This window comes from Perca fluviatilis, chromosome 18 (assembly GCF_010015445.1).
Source record: "Perca fluviatilis chromosome 18, GENO_Pfluv_1.0, whole genome shotgun sequence".
NCBI classification, from domain to species: Eukaryota; Metazoa; Chordata; class Actinopteri; order Perciformes; family Percidae; genus Perca; species Perca fluviatilis.
This window is the reverse complement of record NC_053129.1, coordinates 24,258,731-24,279,156: the sequence shown is the minus strand read 5'-3', so window position 1 is coordinate 24,279,156 and position 20,426 is coordinate 24,258,731. Positions and strand designations below refer to the sequence as shown.

Genomic DNA, 20,426 nt, shown 5'->3' with positions numbered 1-20,426 from the left:
TTAAAAACATTTTGTAATCAAACAATAAGACAGCTTGTAAAACACAAAATGTCTGAACTTTATTTCATGCCTATTGTGATTTTTCTGCTTCAGAAATTATATTTATTAAATGCTGCAGTGTCCTTTGTTAAAAAAAAGTAATTAAAAAAATGAGTCAAATATGTGATAATGCATTTGATTGTCTATAAACAGCTTGTTGAGTGCAGTTCTGAAGCCGTCTGTGCTGCAGTTTATACAAAAAGACTATAGTTATACTTACTATACTCAGGCACATTTACAATACATGTTACACTATTAAGCAGCTTATGGATAGTACATGTCATTGTTGCATTTGAAGCAAATTTGTACAGAAGAAATTGCAATTAGTAACAGTAACAGTTTTCCAGTGTCAAGCAAGCAGTTTACTACTGTTTTAACAAGTGCAGATATCACTGATAACAGACAGGAAACATATGGCTTATGAGAATGTTATTATAATACATAGCTAATATAATGAATTTTACAGCAAAATATAATTCTCACCGTTTACATAAATCCTCAGCCTGTTATCACTGGACAAACCTGGGCTTTGTGATATAATACAGTCTGCAAACACACATATTCGTTTAATCATTTCAACCACATAATGTGGGCTCCAATTTCATTGCTTTATAAAAAGAAAAACTTCTTAAAATGAATGTAATTTTTATTAAAGTTCTGAATGGTCCCCATTTTGGTGTATATGTTGTCACTACTGAACAAAAAATAAATTCCTTTCATGGACTTTAAATGAAATGATACAAAAAAAATGTTGCTAGAGGTATATGCTGTTATCTCCATATATTTAATATCTCTGCAAAAGACATCAAGTTGACTCAATAAAGCAGCTACTACACACATTGTTTAGCTATAAATATTACATGTTTGTATCAATAAAGGATAGACAGTCGCAAAATGTACATTTATTTACACAAAACATTGCATTTTATGACATGGGTTATGAAGTCTGATATAAGTTTACAATCATTCTTCTTTTACTTCACAGTGGGCACATTGCCAAGCAGGATAATGCCACACACAATCATGGAATTCTTTGGCAAGCTTAAACCAATTCATTCAGAGCTGATTGACTTCTCTTTACTTTTGGAACGTTGTTATGGTTTTGTTTTCATTTCTCTCATTCAGAGCTGATTGACTTCTCTTTACTCTTGGAACGTTGTTATGGTTTTGTTTTCATTTCTCTTATCTGCCCTGACCTTGTTGAAACATGTCCAAAGTGACATACACTGTCACCAGTGCTGTCTTTTCTGGCTGTTTCACTGGAACACGCTTAGAATGATTAACGTGTTTCGAGGCAGGGCTTTCCACAAAAGTCTGACTTCGATATGGGCTGGTTTCTGAAGAAAGCAGTGCAGTGGAATCATCAGGAGAAGATAGATGCTGTGTCTCAGCATGATTAACTAAGTCTTCATTCTGTTCATCTGGTGCTGGAACTGTGCCTGGGTCAACGTATTCATCTGTCTGATCACTCATTAGGTTACCATTACAGCCTGTAGCTGGTGGAGATATGGACATTCTCTGAGTTTCTTCTGTGTAAACCCTGTCACAGAGGCTTTCAGTTGGATTGCTGAATGGCTGGAAAGGGCAGATTCCCTACGGACATATGCACACATGACACACAAACACACACAGAAAGTCAATTATTCAGGAGATAAACCTTGGGTACAGAATCATGACAGTGATCTCTCCATTCTCAATTCTCACTCTAACCAAAACTTCACCATGAAACGCTGTTTAACCAGAGGAAAATGACCTCTAAGGTTCCATGAAGGGATGGTGTCATTTTTGGTGGGAATTAAATTGTATATAGCCATGAGTACTGATAGGATATCAAGGCTGTGGCTACCTTTGAGGACATAGTAAATGTATTTTTAATTATTCTTATTACTGACTCAGAAAGCATGTTACATACAAACAGAATGGCAACAGACAACACAAACAAACAAACAAAAATGAATGTAAAAACCAGGATGCCTCTGGACAGTAAATTGTTGTCCTTTTTTTCTGAGAATTTGGGGATTTAGCAAGCAACCTGGGGGGAGTTTACATTCTACAATCAAAGACTCAATATATTTAAAAATATGATTACTTTAAGGCTAATCTGACTTGTAATCTTGGAAGTGCCTAGATGGCTTTAAAATATGTTGGAAATCACAATTTAAAGTAGGACTGCAACTAACAACTATACTGTGTATCCATTATAATTGATCAGACCAAAGGTGACATCTTCAAATTAATTTTAAGCAACTGTTTGTTTCATCTTAAATTCACAGAAAATATAATTTAGCATACTTTACTTTTTTTGGTGTCTGGATTAAAAGCTCCTGAGTGGGCTAAAGGCCAGTGGTTAATGGATACAAACCACTGCAATTTATTTATACACCACATTTGTATGTTTTCACCTCTTGACGACTTAAAGCTGGCCACGACGCCATAGAACTGTTGCCAGGATTAGGCACCGGCTTCTCCTGGAATTTCTTCCACCTAAAAAGCAGATTATCAGCATCATTAGGACACAATTTTTTAAGGTTTTGTGGTCATAGATGTGTAGATTAGTCCATGTATGACTACAAAATGTAGTACAATATGCCTTTATTACTGCTGACATGGGAATATCCTTGGTTCAGTGTCTTTTATCTGAAATAAATCCCAAAGTTTGAAACTTACTGAACAGCACAGCTTAATCCAAGAGATAACACAATAAGTATTATGATGCTTCCGCAGATACCGACTGCTGTGATGAGCCCCGGACCTACCAAAGAAACAATAAATGATGTTGCAATAGTTTGTTGATCATGACAAATGACTCTTCTCCAGAACTTTATGTAATGCATGCGGTGTATTACTTTATTACATGAAACACGATCTTCTCACCAAGGTTATAATCGTTAACGAAAACGAACAAAATAATGAAAAACTAGGTGGGAAAAAACATTGTCGTTAACTGAAATAAAAATAAAAACGAGGCATTACAAAAAAACGATAACTAACTAAAACTGTAATTTCTGTTTGAAAAACTAACTAAAATCAAATTAAATTATTGAGTAAATGTCCTTAGTTTTCATCTTTGTCAATGTCTTTCATAGAGCAAATAACGTTATATCTTTCAGAGTTGACACTTCCGACCATAGACCTGTTTTATACAGTCTACATATATAGTTTCTGACTGGGAACCCAGAAATTCCGACATTCCATGTCAAATTGAACACAACATAAGCCGCTTTCCGACCAGATGGATTTTTGCAGTTCCTAGAACATAACGTTCCTAGAACCCTTTTTTTCTCGTGTACCGACTGGACCAATTTGGGGATTATTAAGTTCCTCTGACCGCAGTTCCTGTAACTCTTCCAGCTCCTACTTCAGGGCAGGGTCTTTTCCCTTTTCTGCATAGTGGTGGTTAGATGGCTGTGATTATAATAACGAAAGGTCAGTTCCTATGGCCACTTGGCCAGTGTGAATGCAAATGGAAAAAAGGTTTTGGGGGAAGAGTAGTTAGTAGAACTGTTTAGACGTGGACTGTTCCTAGAACTACTTTCCTGTAACTACTTGGTCGGAAAGAGGCTTATAGTCCATGCCCCTCGCCTGGCATCATGGCGGTACCAAATGTCGGAAGAAAGCGGCAGATTCCTATTTGATTATGACTGTGTCAGATAAAAGCAAGTCCCTTTCAGTGGAAGGTGGTAAAATATGTGGGCAATTTATTAAAGGGAAAAATCCCACAAATTTGAAAGTACATTTGAGAAGAGCGCACGAGGAGGCTAACCTAGCTTACCTTAACAAGGTATAGGAGAACGCAAAGCCCCCTTTCCCCGAAATAGAAGCTAACCCCGGTACAGGGCATGGATGTATGGGTAAAGGGCATGGATGTACAGGACATGGATGTATGGGTACAGGACATGGATGTATGGGCACAGGGCCAGGCAGCATGACTGAGACAACAGCAGGACAGAGAACACTACAGGCGTGCTTTCACCAGCGACCCGATAGCTGCTGGTTATTAAATACGCAGGAACACCATAAGCGGGAGGAAGCATGGGTTAATATGTACAGTCTACACAACTGTGTGAGTCGATTGACTTCAAAAAGTTCACCACTTTACTCAAACCAAAGTTCAAAACACCTGTTCATGTATGTCTTCTTTAGTCCATTGGCTATATAGGTTCTTTCCTGGCACACGTCACTTACACATTTTCCACTTACTGCGGCGTCTTGTGTAGACTGTTTACATATTTGTGCTCATCATATGTACATTTTATGTAACTTATGGGTGTTATTGTTGAATACATTGTGAATAGCCTACATATTTTTAAAATGGTATGTTTTTGTTGAGTTATTATTCAACAATACTTTTTCTGACCTTTTTGAATCTTGCCCCTGACAAATAACTCATATTACAAAAACTAAACTAAAACTAAGCATTTTCAAAAAATAAAAAATAAACTAGCAAACACGCTTTTAAAACTAAACTGAATTTCAAAACAAAAAGTCAAAACGAAATAAAAATAAAAACTAATATAAACTACAAAACTATAATAACCTTGCTTCTCACTGATGGGTAAAGCATGTTACTCAGATATTGTTTGAGTAATGTGAGTAATTATGGTGGTGGTTGGGATCTGATGAATCATAGCACATGCAGCTGGTAATATGACACATATTTGACATTTGTGATGTCATACTGGTTTCCAAACCCCAAACAAATATTTAGATATATGTAAAACAGTACTTCTATTTCACACTGGCTTCATCTCTGTCTTCTATCTTTGTTTTCTATTTGTTTCTAGCCCCTTATTCTGCCCACATCTCACAGCACTGGAACTCAGCTTGCAGCTGGCATCCAGAAACCTCCACCTTGTTTGGGTTCCTAGATACGTCCCTCAGTTTGCCACGGGGGAAAAGAAACAGTGGCACTACTTTAATGGCCATCACTGCAAACAGAGAACCTGTGGATATGGGCCCCAGATAATCTTCTCTCCCTCAAGGCCCTCCATGTGTGTGTGTGGCTCTGATTTCAGGAGCAGGTTTTTGTAGCAGCTGTTGTGAGTCAGATGTGGGTTGGTTTAAACAGGACTATGTCACCTTTCCTGAACAGCGGCTACTGTAGCCACAAGTGACAATTACAGTACAGGATTTCGTCCTGTTGTATCCTGTTTTATATAGCAAATGTTAATAGTGTTTATCTTATGTCCTGTTATTGTAATTTATATCTGCCAAATGGGACTACAGATGGAAATTAGCCTTTGGGCTACAATCTGGCACTTTTACGTGTACTGCTGTACATGTTCATTAAATGTGCATTGTCCTGAAATAAATAAAAAATAAAAATAAAAAAAAAGGATAATGGTAACTGGTGAGACATAGCAGTGGTACAACTAGAGAAGAAGAACTGGTTATACCAGAAAAAGTAAAGGCCACGTTATGGTCGCGCGCGTTATGTCGACGTCAGATAGCGGCGATACCACTCAGTCTGACATACACACCCTCGAAAAATTAATTCCACATCGCTTAACGACGTCGGCCGTGGTGGCTTGGTAGCACTGCATTTCCCCTGACTCATTTCCTGGTTCTCCTTCTCCATAAACAACATGAAATCAAGGAGAGGGTTAACTTTTCCTGCTACAAATTTCCCACCGTGGTCAGAAAACACAGGGGAGACACTTTGTTTCTTTTACTATGACTCTAGAGTTGGTACCCGCTCGCGGTCACTCTCTCACTTCTCCCTCGCTCTATCATCCGCTCAAACACACACACACACACACACACACACACACACACACACACACACACACACACATGCTGGCTCGACACACACACCAGCACACAAGTATAAACATCAGGCCACTTACGTAGGCTACAGCAAAAGCTCTGCGTGGAGCCTGTGCACAAGCTTAAAAGGCTCTAGCAGCAAAACCTTGGTGTAATGAACTGAGCAAGGTTGCATTTCATTTGCTTATGAATGTAACCTTTTGTTCATAAGCGGGATGGTGTGTAATTCTATCTTTAACAAATGACAGCCTCTCTTGCAGCTGTTGTGAGCACCTCAGCAGCCTGTACCTGACATGCCAAAGCATGCAGGCAACACAAGTGATACATCTGCCAAAATTACCAATGTGGAAAGTGTTGCGCTTCTGACTTAAGGCTTATCCAGAAATGCAATGAGTTGTTATTAACCAAGGTAAACGCCAACTACCCCCAGGCTCTCCCTGACTTTCCAAAACAATCCACTCCTGAAGGTAGGCACATTTAGACAATTCCTATGGCCAGAATTTATTACAGTAATCACATCATGGTACACAGATGTGATGCTGTGCTGCCATTGTGCCTAATCTTCTCCATTTCTGAGTGTCTATTCCTTTGGACAGGACAGTTCTATCGGGTGGTGAAGCATTCTTGTTCATGAACATGTTTAGGATGGCGACATTTTCACTGCCTTGTTGCCACAGCAGGGGGTGCAAGTGTTGGCCTGTGTACCTTTCTTAACCTATAGAGCCTTCAGAGGAATACACCTGTCTGTAATACAATAGTTATGCATTATACCCCTAGTTCTATGAGTGCAGGCAGTTTAACCTTCTCAGCCTGCCGCTAGTCAATCTGGGCAAGTATGAAAATGTCTGGTCAAGCTTATACAGTAGATTCAGTTTAGATGGCTGCAGTTGTGCTCATAGAACAAGGACTAAAAGGTGTGTCTTCGCCCTACAGAGTAGAGTACTCACCAAATCTTTTGGTTTTAAAGCTGTTCTCACTGCTTTTGGTAGTTCCAGTAAGAGCTGTGGCCTTGACATAGACACTGTACTGTGTGTCTGGATTCAGATCTTTCAAAGAGTTGACCCGCTCTGTGCCATCGACAGTAACATCTAGAAGAAAAACTCATGAATTAAATGCCAATGGTAAGAGGAAATAAATATCTTCAATGCATTTGCAAACTTCAAACAAGTGGGAGGGGGGGGTTGGGGGGGGGGGGGGCCGGGGGTGTGGGGGGGGGGGGGGGGGGGGGGGGGGGTAGTTAACAGCGGCACCACTGCATGCCTCCTGTGACACATTCCAGCTCACAAGGGCACTTTTGTCATTAGCCTTAACATGGATAGTAACATTTCCCGGATCTGTAGGGACGTTTTCAAAATCAGATTGGTTAAACACACACTATAAAATACTTTTTCAGAATCCTAATAAAACAAATCTGAATGATGTACCTGCCACTCTGGAGCAGATCTGAAGGGCTTGCGTGCCATGACCTGTCTTGTCATCAAAGAGGGGAGTTACTGTAATATTGTATGGCGTCTTATCCAGGAGGTCTGAAAGGAAGGGAAGACTTCTCTGAAAAGCTGTTACAGTAAAGTGGCAAGTGATTTAGATTTAATTCTCCTTCTGCTACTGGTCCTGCTTAGCTTTTTAGTCGTGTTAGCGGCATAGCTTTAGAGTGGCAACGTCAGACGTCATCACAGACTGAAATATCTCAAAAAACTATTACATGGATTGTCATAACATTCTATTCTGAAATTCATGTTCCCCAGAGAAAAAAAAAGTCTACTGGCTTTAGGGATCCCAGATTGTCCCCTAGTGCCACCATGAGGTTGACATTTTTTATTTTTATTTTTTTTTATTATCTTTAGGGGGCATTTTGTGCCATTATTGGAAAACACCAGTAGAGAGATGACAGGAAACGAGGGAAAGAGAGATGCAACAATTTTGTTTGGTTTTAGTGAAATGTCTGTGCCTTGACAACAATTGAATGAAATTGTCATGACATTTTGATCAGACATTGTTGTCATGCAATCCTAAATAGTAATAACTTTGGTGGCACCCTGACTTTTCATTTAGCGCCATCATCAGGTCAAAATGTTAATTTGTCCAAATCTTTTAAATGACATTCCCGTCCGCCTCAGTTGTATTTTGTGCTTACTGCTAATTAACCGCTAAAATGCTAAACTAAGACATGAACTTGGTAAACACAACATGATGTCATGTGAATATAAATAGCACGCCACTTTTAAAGACATTTAAGGTAAGGGTAAGGTAAGGTAAAAGGTAAAGTAAAGGTAAAGGTACTTTATTGTCACATACACATACATGTAGCGAAATTCATTCTCTGCATTTAACTCATCCCTCAAGGGAGCAGTTTTAAGCTTTTCGCATGTCATTTAACGCCCTGTTCTCCATCCCAACTCGTCAGTTGACTTTTGGTTTCACATGGGACTTGCAGGGAGCGGGGCGAGAAGGGGGGCACGGTATGGCACCAGTGAAAAGTGGCTTTATTTAGCAGAATTACAATGTGTTGTATCCTATCCAATATTTACTATATTTCTAAGCAGATTGTCCATGCTGTATTCTGATAAAATGTCCCCCCCCCCCCAGAGAAGAATGTAGCATATCCCATCTCTGTGAAAGGTGAGTCACAGATCTTGAAAACTCCACATTCAAAATGTAAAATGCATTACAGAGCAGCTTTTAAACGCTTCCACCAGTGAATCCATTATCTGCCACACCCAGACGATGCAAGATAAGACACTAATTGATCTGATGGTCAAAGTTAAAGGAATACGCCACCGTTTGTTGAAATAGGGCTTATCACGGTCTACCCTGGCTGTAGATAGGTGGGCCAACACATTTATTGTCTCAGTGCAAGTAATTAGGTTGTTTTTTTGTCTTTTGTTGGCTCACTTTTACGCACAACATGCTAACCGGCAACATAGGATTCCATTCACTACGCTAAGCTAACTAGCGGCGGCGCTGCCAGTGTTGCACCGGACTAAAACGATGCATGCACAAAAAATGCGTTGGCCCACCAATCTACAGCTAGGGGAGACCATGATAAGCACTATTTCAACAAACGGTGGCATATCCCTTTAAGTCATAGCCCATAACTCATCATGGGTTCGATGATGACTCAGACTCAATCCACAAAGCTCATTCTATAGATTAATGTTAACACCCATTAAGTGGTTATTCAACATCCATCAAACACTTCGTGCCTGTTCTCTAACCTACTGGACAGTGCTGTGTTAGTGTCGTTGCTCTCCTTCCATTGGTATTGATTTCCATTGTGGGTCCAGTCGATCATGTAACCACTGACGGGCTGTATAGGAGCTTTCCAGCTGACCAGAATAACGCCTTCAAGGGTTGAGGTCTGGATGTCGGTAACTTGAGGGAGGCCTGCCAAGTGAGATCAAGTGAAAGGAAGCAAATTGCTTCATACCAAACCACTAACATGCATTAGGGCACAGCATCATCCATTAAAATGAAGCAATATGATCCATAAATTGTGGTTATCCATTAAAAAAGCAAAATCAATAGCATTAAAACTCACTTTCTCCAATGGCTGGAACATACACTGAGTCCATAAACTCAAGTAGGTCTTTATTATGGACTGTGAGATTTATTCTGTGTGCATCTTGGCTCACATCAACATCGCAAGTTGGCTTGCCACATAAAGTATCTGTATAATTTACTCCCACCATGTGTTCCTTGTAGGGAGTCTGTTTGATAGTGTAGGTAAATGTGTCTTGACATGTTGAAGGAATTTCCTGCAGAGACAGTTTGAAGCACTTTAGAGCAATAAGTAGACCTAATGTAAGGAGTGTGAATATGAGATTGGAAATGAAGGAAGTTAAGTTTTAAAAACATGCTACAGTTTGTAATGAGAGGCTTCCTTACCATCCACATGGCATGAACTTTTCTAACTCCATTTTTGTCCAGTTCATCTATCTTTCTCCACAGGCGCAGCTTGACATCCCTCTCTGTAAAGGGTTTAAATATGTACAAAATAATCAGACTGGAATACACTGTATACAGAAATATGACTAACTAATATAACTAAGTTAACTAAACAGTATCACTGTTCACACCTGCAATCGAAAGCAAAATGGCCTTGAACTCATGGTAACGTAATGTAGGGGTGATAGCACGATTTGTCATTTGTAGGGCTGTCTTTGAGTAAAGAAAGTCTTATTCAACTAAAACTGATTGATTAACTGATTTTGTTGACTAATCAATCAATTGATTTAATCGACAGATTAGATTAGAGGGTTTCTCTACAAATAATCATGCAAAGGTACCACTTTAAATCTTGTTTTTACCAAAGATGTGCTCATAAGTTTCTTGGAAAAAACTTTCTGCATGAAAAGCATAAAAAAATGTGTAATCGACTAAATAAATCTTAGGAAGAAGGGGCAGCCCTAGTCATTTGTCTAGGGATCTACCAATAATTCAATAAATCATCAACTCTGTGATAACCTATGAGTCACCAGGCAGTTCTCTGGAGTCATTTTTCACTGTTAAACCCTTGTGTTGACTTCGGGTCACATTGACCCATTTTCAATTTTTGTTTTAGATCACAAAATATGGGACGTAGAAATAAGCGCTGAAAATGTTTAGAAGAAAAATTTTACAATTTAAAACATTGGAAAAAGCAAAAACACACGTCAAAAACGTTGGGGAAAAAAAGTGTTTTTTTCAAGGTTGACGGGAAGACAACACAAGGGTTAAATGTGCAACACACACAGACTCAACTTTTGACTTTGTAGTAGGCATTTCTTAAGATATTCACAATCAAGTCCCAACCTGCAACACAGACTGAGAGCCAAAAATAATGTTTTCTGAATTTCAATCTTCCACTATTTATTCACAAAGGTTCGCAAATGTATATTTTTGGTTTATTTATTTGAAACAAAACTAACGGTAATTTGTAAATGGGTGAACTAGGTGCACATATTACATCAGAAACACAAATCATTATTCTCTGCCAAGTCCATTATGTATATCTTAGAATCGCAGTATATGCAGACATTAAAAAATACACACTGTACTGTACAAACATGTTGTCTTTTCCCCATTCATTTGTCACCCATCTGGAAGTCACCCATTCTTTGTTTTAGTTAAATATGAATGAAAATTCAAGTAAAAAGTTTCCCTAAGACAACACAGACCTAAATCTAAACATGAGTAGTCATATTGGTATTTTTGGTTTTCCTGAGTAATAGGCAGTTGGTGAGCGTACTTCAAGAAATAGATCTCATTAGAGATATTACTTACAATAATTCCATCTAGTTTAGCTTATTTGTAAATAAAAATGTAAGAATCAGTAACATTTAAAAAAAAAAAAAGAATTGTCCAGCAGAGCCAACAAAAGCAGGTCAGGGTCTAACACAACTGTAATTGTATTATTATGATTAACGGTAGTGCCCAATATTTGTCTTATTGTAGCAAATTCATTCAAATGTCATCTACAGGGCAAGTACTAAACATAAAATCCAAAACATCAATACTAATGTAATAATAATAATAATAATAATAATAATAATATTTGTGCATAGGTGATTTAGTAGCCTGCTTTTATCAGTCCTCATGTGGATGCAAGCTGTTTCAACAATGCTCTTACTGTTTAGTTTGGTGGTCAGAACTTTCTCCTGGCTCCAGTCGCTCCAGGGGGCCTTGTCTAAAGCACAGCGGACTGAAAATGTGTAGTTACTGCAGGATTCCACTTTTTCAATGGTCACCTTCCCATGTTCGTGTTTCGTTAGATTCTTATTGCGCACCCACTGGGAAAAACAGAACGATTCTGGTCAGAAACATCCATTCAAATTCTCAGGAAGTCCCAGAGGGTCCAAAGCTGAATACATGATTACCAAGAAATATTTTAAACAAACACAGCTTTGTTTAGTTGAAATGAGACGCTTTTCCAGGAGACAATGTGTTTCATACCTCTGAAGTTCTTCCATTGACAGCCTGGAACAGAAAGGTAAACAGAAATGGCCTCAATCAGCCATGAAGAGCAATCCAAAAAACATAGACAGAATCAAAAACAGCTGTGCAACTTTTTTCCCCCTTTATATTTCCATTGGGAGAAATAAAGCAAAAGAAATGGTAGTGTTCTGCCGGCTTCAGTTCAACATTATGTTGCTATAGAAACCCCTCAAAACATCAAGACCGCACCCCTTTTTGGGGGAATAGAAAACTGAAGATCCTTTGTCAATGCAATTTGACGAGTTTGGATCATCATTTATTTCCTGTTTGTTTATTAAACGTTTGTTTTATAGACATGGTTAATATTTATTTTGCGACTTAAACCTAGCTATCCATCAGTAGTAACTGTCACCACATCACTGAGCAATTTACCACACTGACAGTGAATATTCACGTATGTTATATGCCTCGAATTCTTTTTTTTTCACAACAGCTTTTTTTTCTTCTTCTGTTTCTCCCTTTATGTGACAACACTTTTCTTTCCCCACAAAAGGGGGGGCAGCCGCGCTTGATGGTGCGATGCCAGTGATTAGCGCTTGACGACATGATGCCGTTGTAGTCTATAGTGCACTAGATTTACTCTCGGCCATTTTATTTTAATGTGTCCAAAATGTAGCCACTATATTTAGTGCCCTAAATATTCCACAATGGAATGAAAAAAGTAGCGTCTATTATGTCCAATACTTTCTGCTAACAATTCCACAATGCACAGTATTTGATAGATGAGAAAAATTACAGTTGCATGAATTTACAGCTGTCAGCAATGACCCGAAATGTAAATCTCAATTATCTGCTCACTATTGAGTAAACTATTGAGAGTCCATCATATATTGAGGAGCAAATCAGTGACCAAGGGAGTAATTTTGGACTCATCCATTGTTACAAATTGTTGTTTTAAAAAAATTCTATTTAAGTTAATTTCTACAATACATTTGGTCTAGCTGTTGTTTATGGTCATCTTTTTCTGATATGGGATCACTATTATTGACATTGTTGCATTTTATTCCATACTGTTTTTATAGTTGCTTTCAGGAAATACTTCAAATGCTGTATTTAGGTGATCAAAGAGGGTCGTACCTTGCTGTATTTGACTTGACAGCGACACCATTTTGATAAATCTGCCCGTTCCCACTCAACCAACAGATCATCAGAGACGGTAGGTTCTTTTAACTGCGGAGGTATCATTTTCACTGAGGGAATATGATTATGACAGCACATTAAAATGTAAAAACATACAATGTAAAAACACAAATATATCATTAAGAAGTATATTTTTCTTACAAAAAGTAATTTAGGTTACTTACATATATGATCTGGGTTAAATGTATAAGGGTCAGAATCAACTTCCCAAGCAAAGGTTTTAGCTCTCACAGTAATAGTGTAATTCTGCAATAATAGATCAATTTCATTGTTGCAGTTTGTTGAAGAACTATTGCAGATTTCAAAGAGTTGTTCTGATGAAGAGGCACTGAAAGAAATACATGTTTTATATTAAGTCCATAAATCAAAAAGACAAAGAATTGTTCCTGCATTAGTTCTTACACAAAAGGAAGAAAATATGACACGCACCGGAGTACGTAGTTTACGGCCAATGAAGGATTAACCTCATGCTCCCACTTGCATGTGATCTGGTCTGGTGAACCTTCAAATGTCTGATCTTTTTTATGCAAAATGCATGATATGTTGATGGGTTTTGCTGTGAAAAAAAGCAAGTCACCAATGTCATAAATTTGATGTTATTGCAGGCATCTACAGCTATATGAACAGTCAGCATATAAACACAAATTATGCTTCTTACAGTATGTTTTGATGGTGGTGCCTCCAAGGACTTGCTGAATATCTTCACTGTGGCACTGCAGTATAGCGCTTTGGTGAGTAAAGTTCCTCAGTGACAGGACTGTGTGTGACGAGTTGATAGTGTTTGACAGCCTTTTATCTACAGACCTGTTGTTGATTGTCCAGAAGATTTTGCCATGGACACACGAAGTCTGGCACACTATATCAATATTGGATCCCACTTCAATGTATTTATCTTTGGGGACAACGTTGCAGGTGTTCTCATGTTGGCCTGCAGGACACGGTAATGTTATTTAACATTTCAAAATATAAAAAATAAAACTCTAGCTTAACATTTTAGGAAATGTGCTCATTTGCTTTCTTACTGAGAGTTGTATGAAAAGATTGATACTACTCTTGTGTCTGTACAGTATGGCAAAGATGCCCGCTGGAGCCAGCAGCAGGTTAGCACAAAGCTTAAATAAGCTGGTTGGGTCCAACAGAAAGAAATCTGTGTACCAAATTAATTAACCTAGCTGTTTCCCCCTGTTTCCAGTCTTTATGCTAAGATTAGCTGCTACTGGCCATAGTTTCATTTCCAGAGTCCAGGGGTACCAGTCTTTCCAACTTGGCAAAAAAGCAACTTTACTAAAAGGTTTTACTATTCCTGTAAGTCCCATTTATTAAATTGTATTAGAAAAAGTAGCATTTACTGAAACGGTGTGATGTTTTACAGCAAGACAAATGCACTCTCCACACACACACACACAAAGCTCAGTTGCAATTATCTATTGCTTTCCTGAAAAACTCTCGTGAAGATATAAACAGGATAAACTCCAGAAAAAATGTTCACCTCATACCTGCCACAAGTTAAATAATTTAGCGTAAACCACGCCTGTATTCACTGATACTATACAGAAGATGAGGTGTTAGCTGATACTATATATGCCTACTACTGTTTGTGTTCACAAGATGCACAGGTACGTATGTTATTCTACCAACAGTGATACACCCAATATCTAGAATTTCAAGCCACATCACCTTTGTGGATCTAATGCCAGCAGCATATGAAACACAATGTTCTCTTAGATGATTGGTTTTGTAATTTGAATAACAAAACATACCACACCACAGCATTGTCGGCTGCTACTACCACTCTCACGTTAATTCCCTCCACTGGAAATACACATTAGGTCACTGCTATCTTCACCCAGTATCCAGCTCAAAACAAAACCTCTCTCAAGAGTAATTGAAAGTCATTCTGCGAAATGTTAAAATCAAACAGGAAATGTATCAAATTTTGTTTTGAGACTCCTGACTGGCTTTGCAGAGAGCTTCACTCCCATGAGCACACTTTAGTGAGTTGCTGAGGGTGGTAAGAGGTCTTTATTTGGTACAGAATAAAATGTATCCTGTTTACAAATTTAAGATATGTTCAACTAGAAAAACACCATGGTTTGTCATAGGGATGCACCGATCCCGGCCCCAAAATCTGACCGATCCACATTGAATATGGTTTCTTTGTCAGTGTGAGAAAATTCAGTTTCAGCTCTCTGGCCTTCATGTTGCCCTGGTTTGTTTTTTGATTGATAGCCTAATATTAGCCAGGGGATATCTGGTAGCCTCTGAATCTCTGACATCTCAGATTTGTTCAGCAATTCAAAAATTAATGAAGAGGGATGCGCGGGTGCCTCTCTGACTTGAAAGCCGCTGGATTCGCAAGACTTCTCCTCCTGACTTGTGTATCAGCTATTAAGAATTTCTCAAGGGGAATGTAGACAGAGTAATATACTGGTATTATTTGCCAAAATCTAATAACTTGAAAAAAACTTTCATTTATAGAGCAAGTTCTTTGTGGAATAAAATTCCAAGTAACATTCGTTTTATTACAGGAAAGGTATATTTTAAAAAGAAAGTCAAATCTTACCTTCATTTAAACTATTTATCATGACGTTTCTGACTGACTGATTGGTTGGTGAAAACATTTCTGATTTTTTAATGTGATCTACCTTAATGTTAACCATGTAATATACTGTAATATATAACTTTGTTTTCAAGATTTTTCTCTATTTTGTTTATTATTGTTTTCATTTAATTTTAATTGTAATTTTTCTTCTGTTATTTAGTTTTGTAAGCAGATATTGTTACATATATATATTTTTTTGTTAATTTCTTTTCTTTTCAGTATATGTTATGAAATGTTTTAATATTGTCTGATTAAATGTTGTTTTGGACCCCAGGAAGACTAGCTGGTCGTCTAGGCGTCAGCTAATGGGGATCCTTATAATAAAAACAAATACAAATATTCCACACATGCACTCAAATTAGAGTCACCCATGGTGGCAAAGGTGGTGTGTATTTTGTAATGTGTCTTACTGTTTCCAAATATGGTAAACTGACACAACATCCTCTCTAGCATCCTTCCAGGTTTTTTTTTTTTTATCTTTTAGACCAATTACTTCACTTGTGACTGCATCTTTTCTTCCAGTCTTCCCTTGTGTTCTTAAAAACAGATCGGTCAACAATAAAGTGCAGTAAAAAAGTCCAAATCTACATGCATTGTGGGTTGGTTGGTTGGTTGGTTGGTTGGTTGGTAACTAACCTTGATGACTCAAAACTTCCTGTTGCTGCTTCACAAACGGTTCAGATGGAAATCTTTTCATCTGACGCAACTACAGGAAGACTTCAGTTTGGATTATGGCTACATTAGCACTGCAAGATACTTTATTATAACTACAGCGAAAAAGCCCATTAGAAAACCATTAAGGTTCCTTCAAAACAGGAATATAGGCTCCAAACAAAAGCCACTCATACACTACATAGAAGAGTCACAGAGCTAAACATCCGTTTTTCTGGAGAAAAAAAATATCTAGGGATTTAGATAGACCCAAAAGGTCATTTAAAAAAAAAATTACAGTGTTTGAAAGAAATTTCCAGAATTCTTGAATACTTGGATGGTGGATCTTAAAAGGATACTTTGCTGATCTAAATCCAGCTCTGTGTCATCTTTGTGTGGGCAGTGTTCCGCCGGATCAGCCGGATGATGCAAAACAACGACCTCAGCTGCTCTGAGATCCGTGTACTAGTGCCACGGAGGGAAACCAAACACCGTTCATCTGCACACACTGCCCACTCTGCCACAACACAGAGCTGGATTTAAATCAGCAAAATAACTCTAAAAGCACCATTACAAATATTTGGCTAGTTTCAACTAGTTTGATATTCATGACATCATGAACATAATAAATTAGTTATTGTGTTTGAAAATGAACCAATGAATCTAAGTTTGATTCATGTTGTACAAAATGTTCCAGGAGATTTCCAGTAAGTAGGATAACAGGTTAAAAATCTTTTCTTATCATCAACAGTTTTTGCCCCTTTTTTAAAACACTTTACATTGTTGCCTTTTAATTCTGGTCAGGTTCATGTTCACCCTGACTTTTTATAAGCACACCAAGAGGAGGAAACATGAAGTTATAAGGACTGACAGTTGATTGGACAGTTTTGGTTATTGTCATCCTGCATCAGGAGTGCATCATCAGGACCCACGTGGGAAAATCACATTCTGACTGACAGCAGGTCATGCACCATTTAAATGCTTCTTATGTGTATATTTTTTTGTGTTACTAAGAATGAAGAAATAAAACAGAGTTTGATTGACATCTTTCACAATAGCCCAGACCAACTCATACCTAAACAAACAGGTTAGATGTGAAAGCTCCTTACGAAGCTTCTGGAAATATCATATAACAGCAGTAAGCGTTGATTCTCTGACGCAGTTCTGACTCTACCCAATGTAAACGCCAATCAGCTTGCTCTGAATACAATGGAGGTGAGTACATTTTTGCTGGGGTTACACAGCAGTAGCTGAGTCCGTAGTGACTTGGCTTGGCTTGGTCGCCAAAGTTCAAGCCCCCGTACAGACCACGTCTCCACCTCCTGGGCACTGCTGAGGTGCCCTTGAGTACGGCACTGAACCCCACAACTGCTCGGGGCTCCTGTTCATGGGCAGCCCCCTCACTCTGACATCGCTCCATTAGTGCATGTATATAGTATAAGGTCCTGTTTGTGCATATGTGTGTATTTCTGGCCTGTGTGTAATGTGTAACAAGTTACAACACAGTGTAAAAATGTAATTTCCCCCCAGGGGATCAATAAAGTGTCTGCTTTCTTTTTCCTACAACCGTGCACAAACTATAAGGCGTCATCATCAGTGAGGTGACGGCAGTGTGTATGTTCAAAAGTTGTTTTAGTCGTGCGAGAGAAAACTCAGATTGAACGGATAGTCTAGCTAGCTGTCTGGATTTACCCTGTAGAGTCCATAGTCCTCATAAATCCACCAGAGTCTAAAATTACAACACAAAGAAAGCGGAAGGAAACGGCAAAAAGACATGCATCCGGCGGTATTTCCTTCGGCACCGGAGTAATCCCGGAAGTGGAACATCGTGGATATAGAGTATGCAATTGCAAACTGCTCAGTACGAAATATATTTGTGTCTGAATTATGCACAATACATTTCCACAACTATTGGTATACTGACTGTTATAATATTAATATTTAGACGAATTGAATCACGGATAAAGTTGATTCAAAACTACTACCATCCCACTACAGCTGAGGCTCTTATTCACTTGGCTGTGCAGATGATCCACAAGTAAACTGGTCTTCAAACAGTGTGCTCACCTTCGATCTGTGTGGTTTATCTTTGGATGAGAATGACTCAAGAAAACCTCTGCAGCTGAACTGGGGCTCCAGCAGGTTGTTGTGCTTTTCTTCAATACTCAGGAGAGTCATTTGACCCTCAAATACTACAAGTCTCTTTTGACTTTGAGGACCTAATTTCAACAAATTAATTTTCCTGGATGCTTAATCCATAATCATATATCATAATTCATTTGTTTATTATATTATGTATTAATTAATTAATTAATTATGTATCTGAATCTGTAAAGTAACTAGTAACTACAGCTGTCAAATAAATGTAGCGGGTGTAAAAACTACAACATTTCCCTCAGAGATGTAGTGGAGTAGAAGTACAATGTAGCATTGTGTTTTAAGTAAAGTAAAATGTACCATACTGTATTTGAGTTAAGGTACTTAGTTACTTTCAGCACCTGACTATATTACTTTATGTTAATATATGGTAGTAGACTTTTGGACACCAAAAACAATTAGTATTGTATGTTCAAGCCATACCTGTGTTTATATGAGAATAAGAAGTAGTCTACTATAATATTTAAATGCCAAACAAATATTGCTCAAAATCTAATAAGTGATGTTTGTGGTTATTCTACTGTATGTATTACTGAATAAGAAATACGACCTGTGAATTAAATAGTATAGAAAGTACATTTTAATGCAGTTGATGATGTAGGCTAGATGAACAGTTTTTAGTCTTGGACTAAAAGCCCATCTGTAGCTGTGAATAATAAGGATGATTTAAAATGCAAATTGGATGAAAGGAATATTATATTATGACTAGTAAATCATTTCTAGTTCAATTTAATACGGATTTTTAGTGATCCCAATTAACTTCAGTGAACATTATGTTATGAAACCAAAACAAAACAAGCCGTTCACATACATCCCAGAACATTCTCTGAGCAGTCAGCTGCTCTGCATTTTAATATTATGGTTTAACTTTCACAATAAATATCAAATAAATTAAGAGGTTTACTTACCTTTACAAATGGAAGGGGTTACACCCAGGATGAATAGGACTAGAAAGAAATACATTTCCTTTATCCCATTACCAGAAAGAAAGAAAGAAAGAAAGAAAGAAAGAAAGAAAAAAAGAAAGAAAGAAAGAAAATCGCCTTTTAAAATATCGTCAGAGCTGTGAGACATTCAGCATGCGCAAGATAAAATAATTAAAATCGTCTTTACTGTCTGATAATGTCGACTGTCTCCTACACTGCACCGCAGTGTCACACTAACTTTGTTTTTCAGCCATCAAGTAACAGGAACTCAAGCCAACCCTGAAATAAACGGGAAGTATCACCCAACTGGAAACACAGCGAGCAATAAAGAGGAAGTTAAGTAGGCTAACTTGACCGCCTCTTTCCACCATGTTAAAATCTGTCTTGTTTATTCGCGTAGCAACGTGAGAGTAGCGTGTTTGGACAACCCTCCCCGCTTGTAATGCACTGAGGTGACTCAGTTAAGAATCAAAACACTGTAAACAATAAATCCTAATTTTCTCGTGCATATTTGGCTGCACCAGAGTTCCCAGAAGAGAGTTTGTATACAAACCTTTTGCCTAGATAAAAAGTATACAAACAAATTATATGATTCAGACAGAAAGCAATTCTACCAAGAAGGCCTAAGACAGTTAATGTTAGGGATGAAAGACACAAGCTCTTCATTTAGTAATGTTGAGCGATCATTGCCTGAAGGAAAATTATTTAAAAAAAACTTTATTTGATACACCGTATATAGCCCATATATCGTGCTGTATACGTCACAACCAAAAGTGGACGACCTAACTCAGAACCATCATAGATGCATTTCATGCAAAGCCAATAGGCTACAAAGAGGATGAGTGTCAGCAAACTCATGCCACACAATCACATGTCAAAAGCCCCTCACCAAGGAGTCAACTACAAGAAGAAGTCGACAGGGCAGTTCCCCTAAACAACAATTAAATTGAGGCATCACGTGATGCCTTAATTGCCATCATCTGCGCTTGCTTGTTTGTGCTTGCTCCAATTCTATGCCACGTTTGTAGGCTATGTCTTACTCCCTTTTGCTTAAGCCTGCTGTAATTATAAATGTAATGTAATGTATTTTAATTCTTTAAACATTGTATTTTATGATGCATATTGACAACTGGCCGGTGACTACAGCTGGAAATTAGCCGTAGAGGCTAAAG

At 38.0% G+C, this 20,426-nt stretch overlaps 1 protein-coding gene across 1 annotated transcript; it reads right to left on the bottom strand.

Moving 5' to 3' along the window:
- Window positions 1–667: 667 nt before the first annotated feature.
- LOC120546721 (interleukin-6 receptor subunit beta-like) lies at window positions 668–19,609 on the bottom strand. The gene is made up of 16 exons (XM_039781860.1): window positions 19,237–19,609; window positions 13,577–13,846; window positions 13,348–13,474; window positions 13,083–13,246; window positions 12,856–12,968; window positions 11,737–11,760; window positions 11,414–11,573; window positions 9,691–9,773; window positions 9,344–9,560; window positions 9,025–9,189; window positions 7,230–7,331; window positions 7,038–7,139; window positions 6,753–6,908; window positions 2,707–2,791; window positions 2,442–2,523; window positions 668–1,632 (listed from the first exon to the last, which is right to left on the bottom strand). Exons 1-16 carry the CDS (start codon window positions 19,400–19,402, stop codon window positions 1,222–1,224), a joined length of 2,427 nt encoding a protein of 808 aa, XP_039637794.1. The 5' UTR covers window positions 19,403–19,609; the 3' UTR covers window positions 668–1,221.
- Window positions 19,610–20,426: the final 817 nt, after the last annotated feature.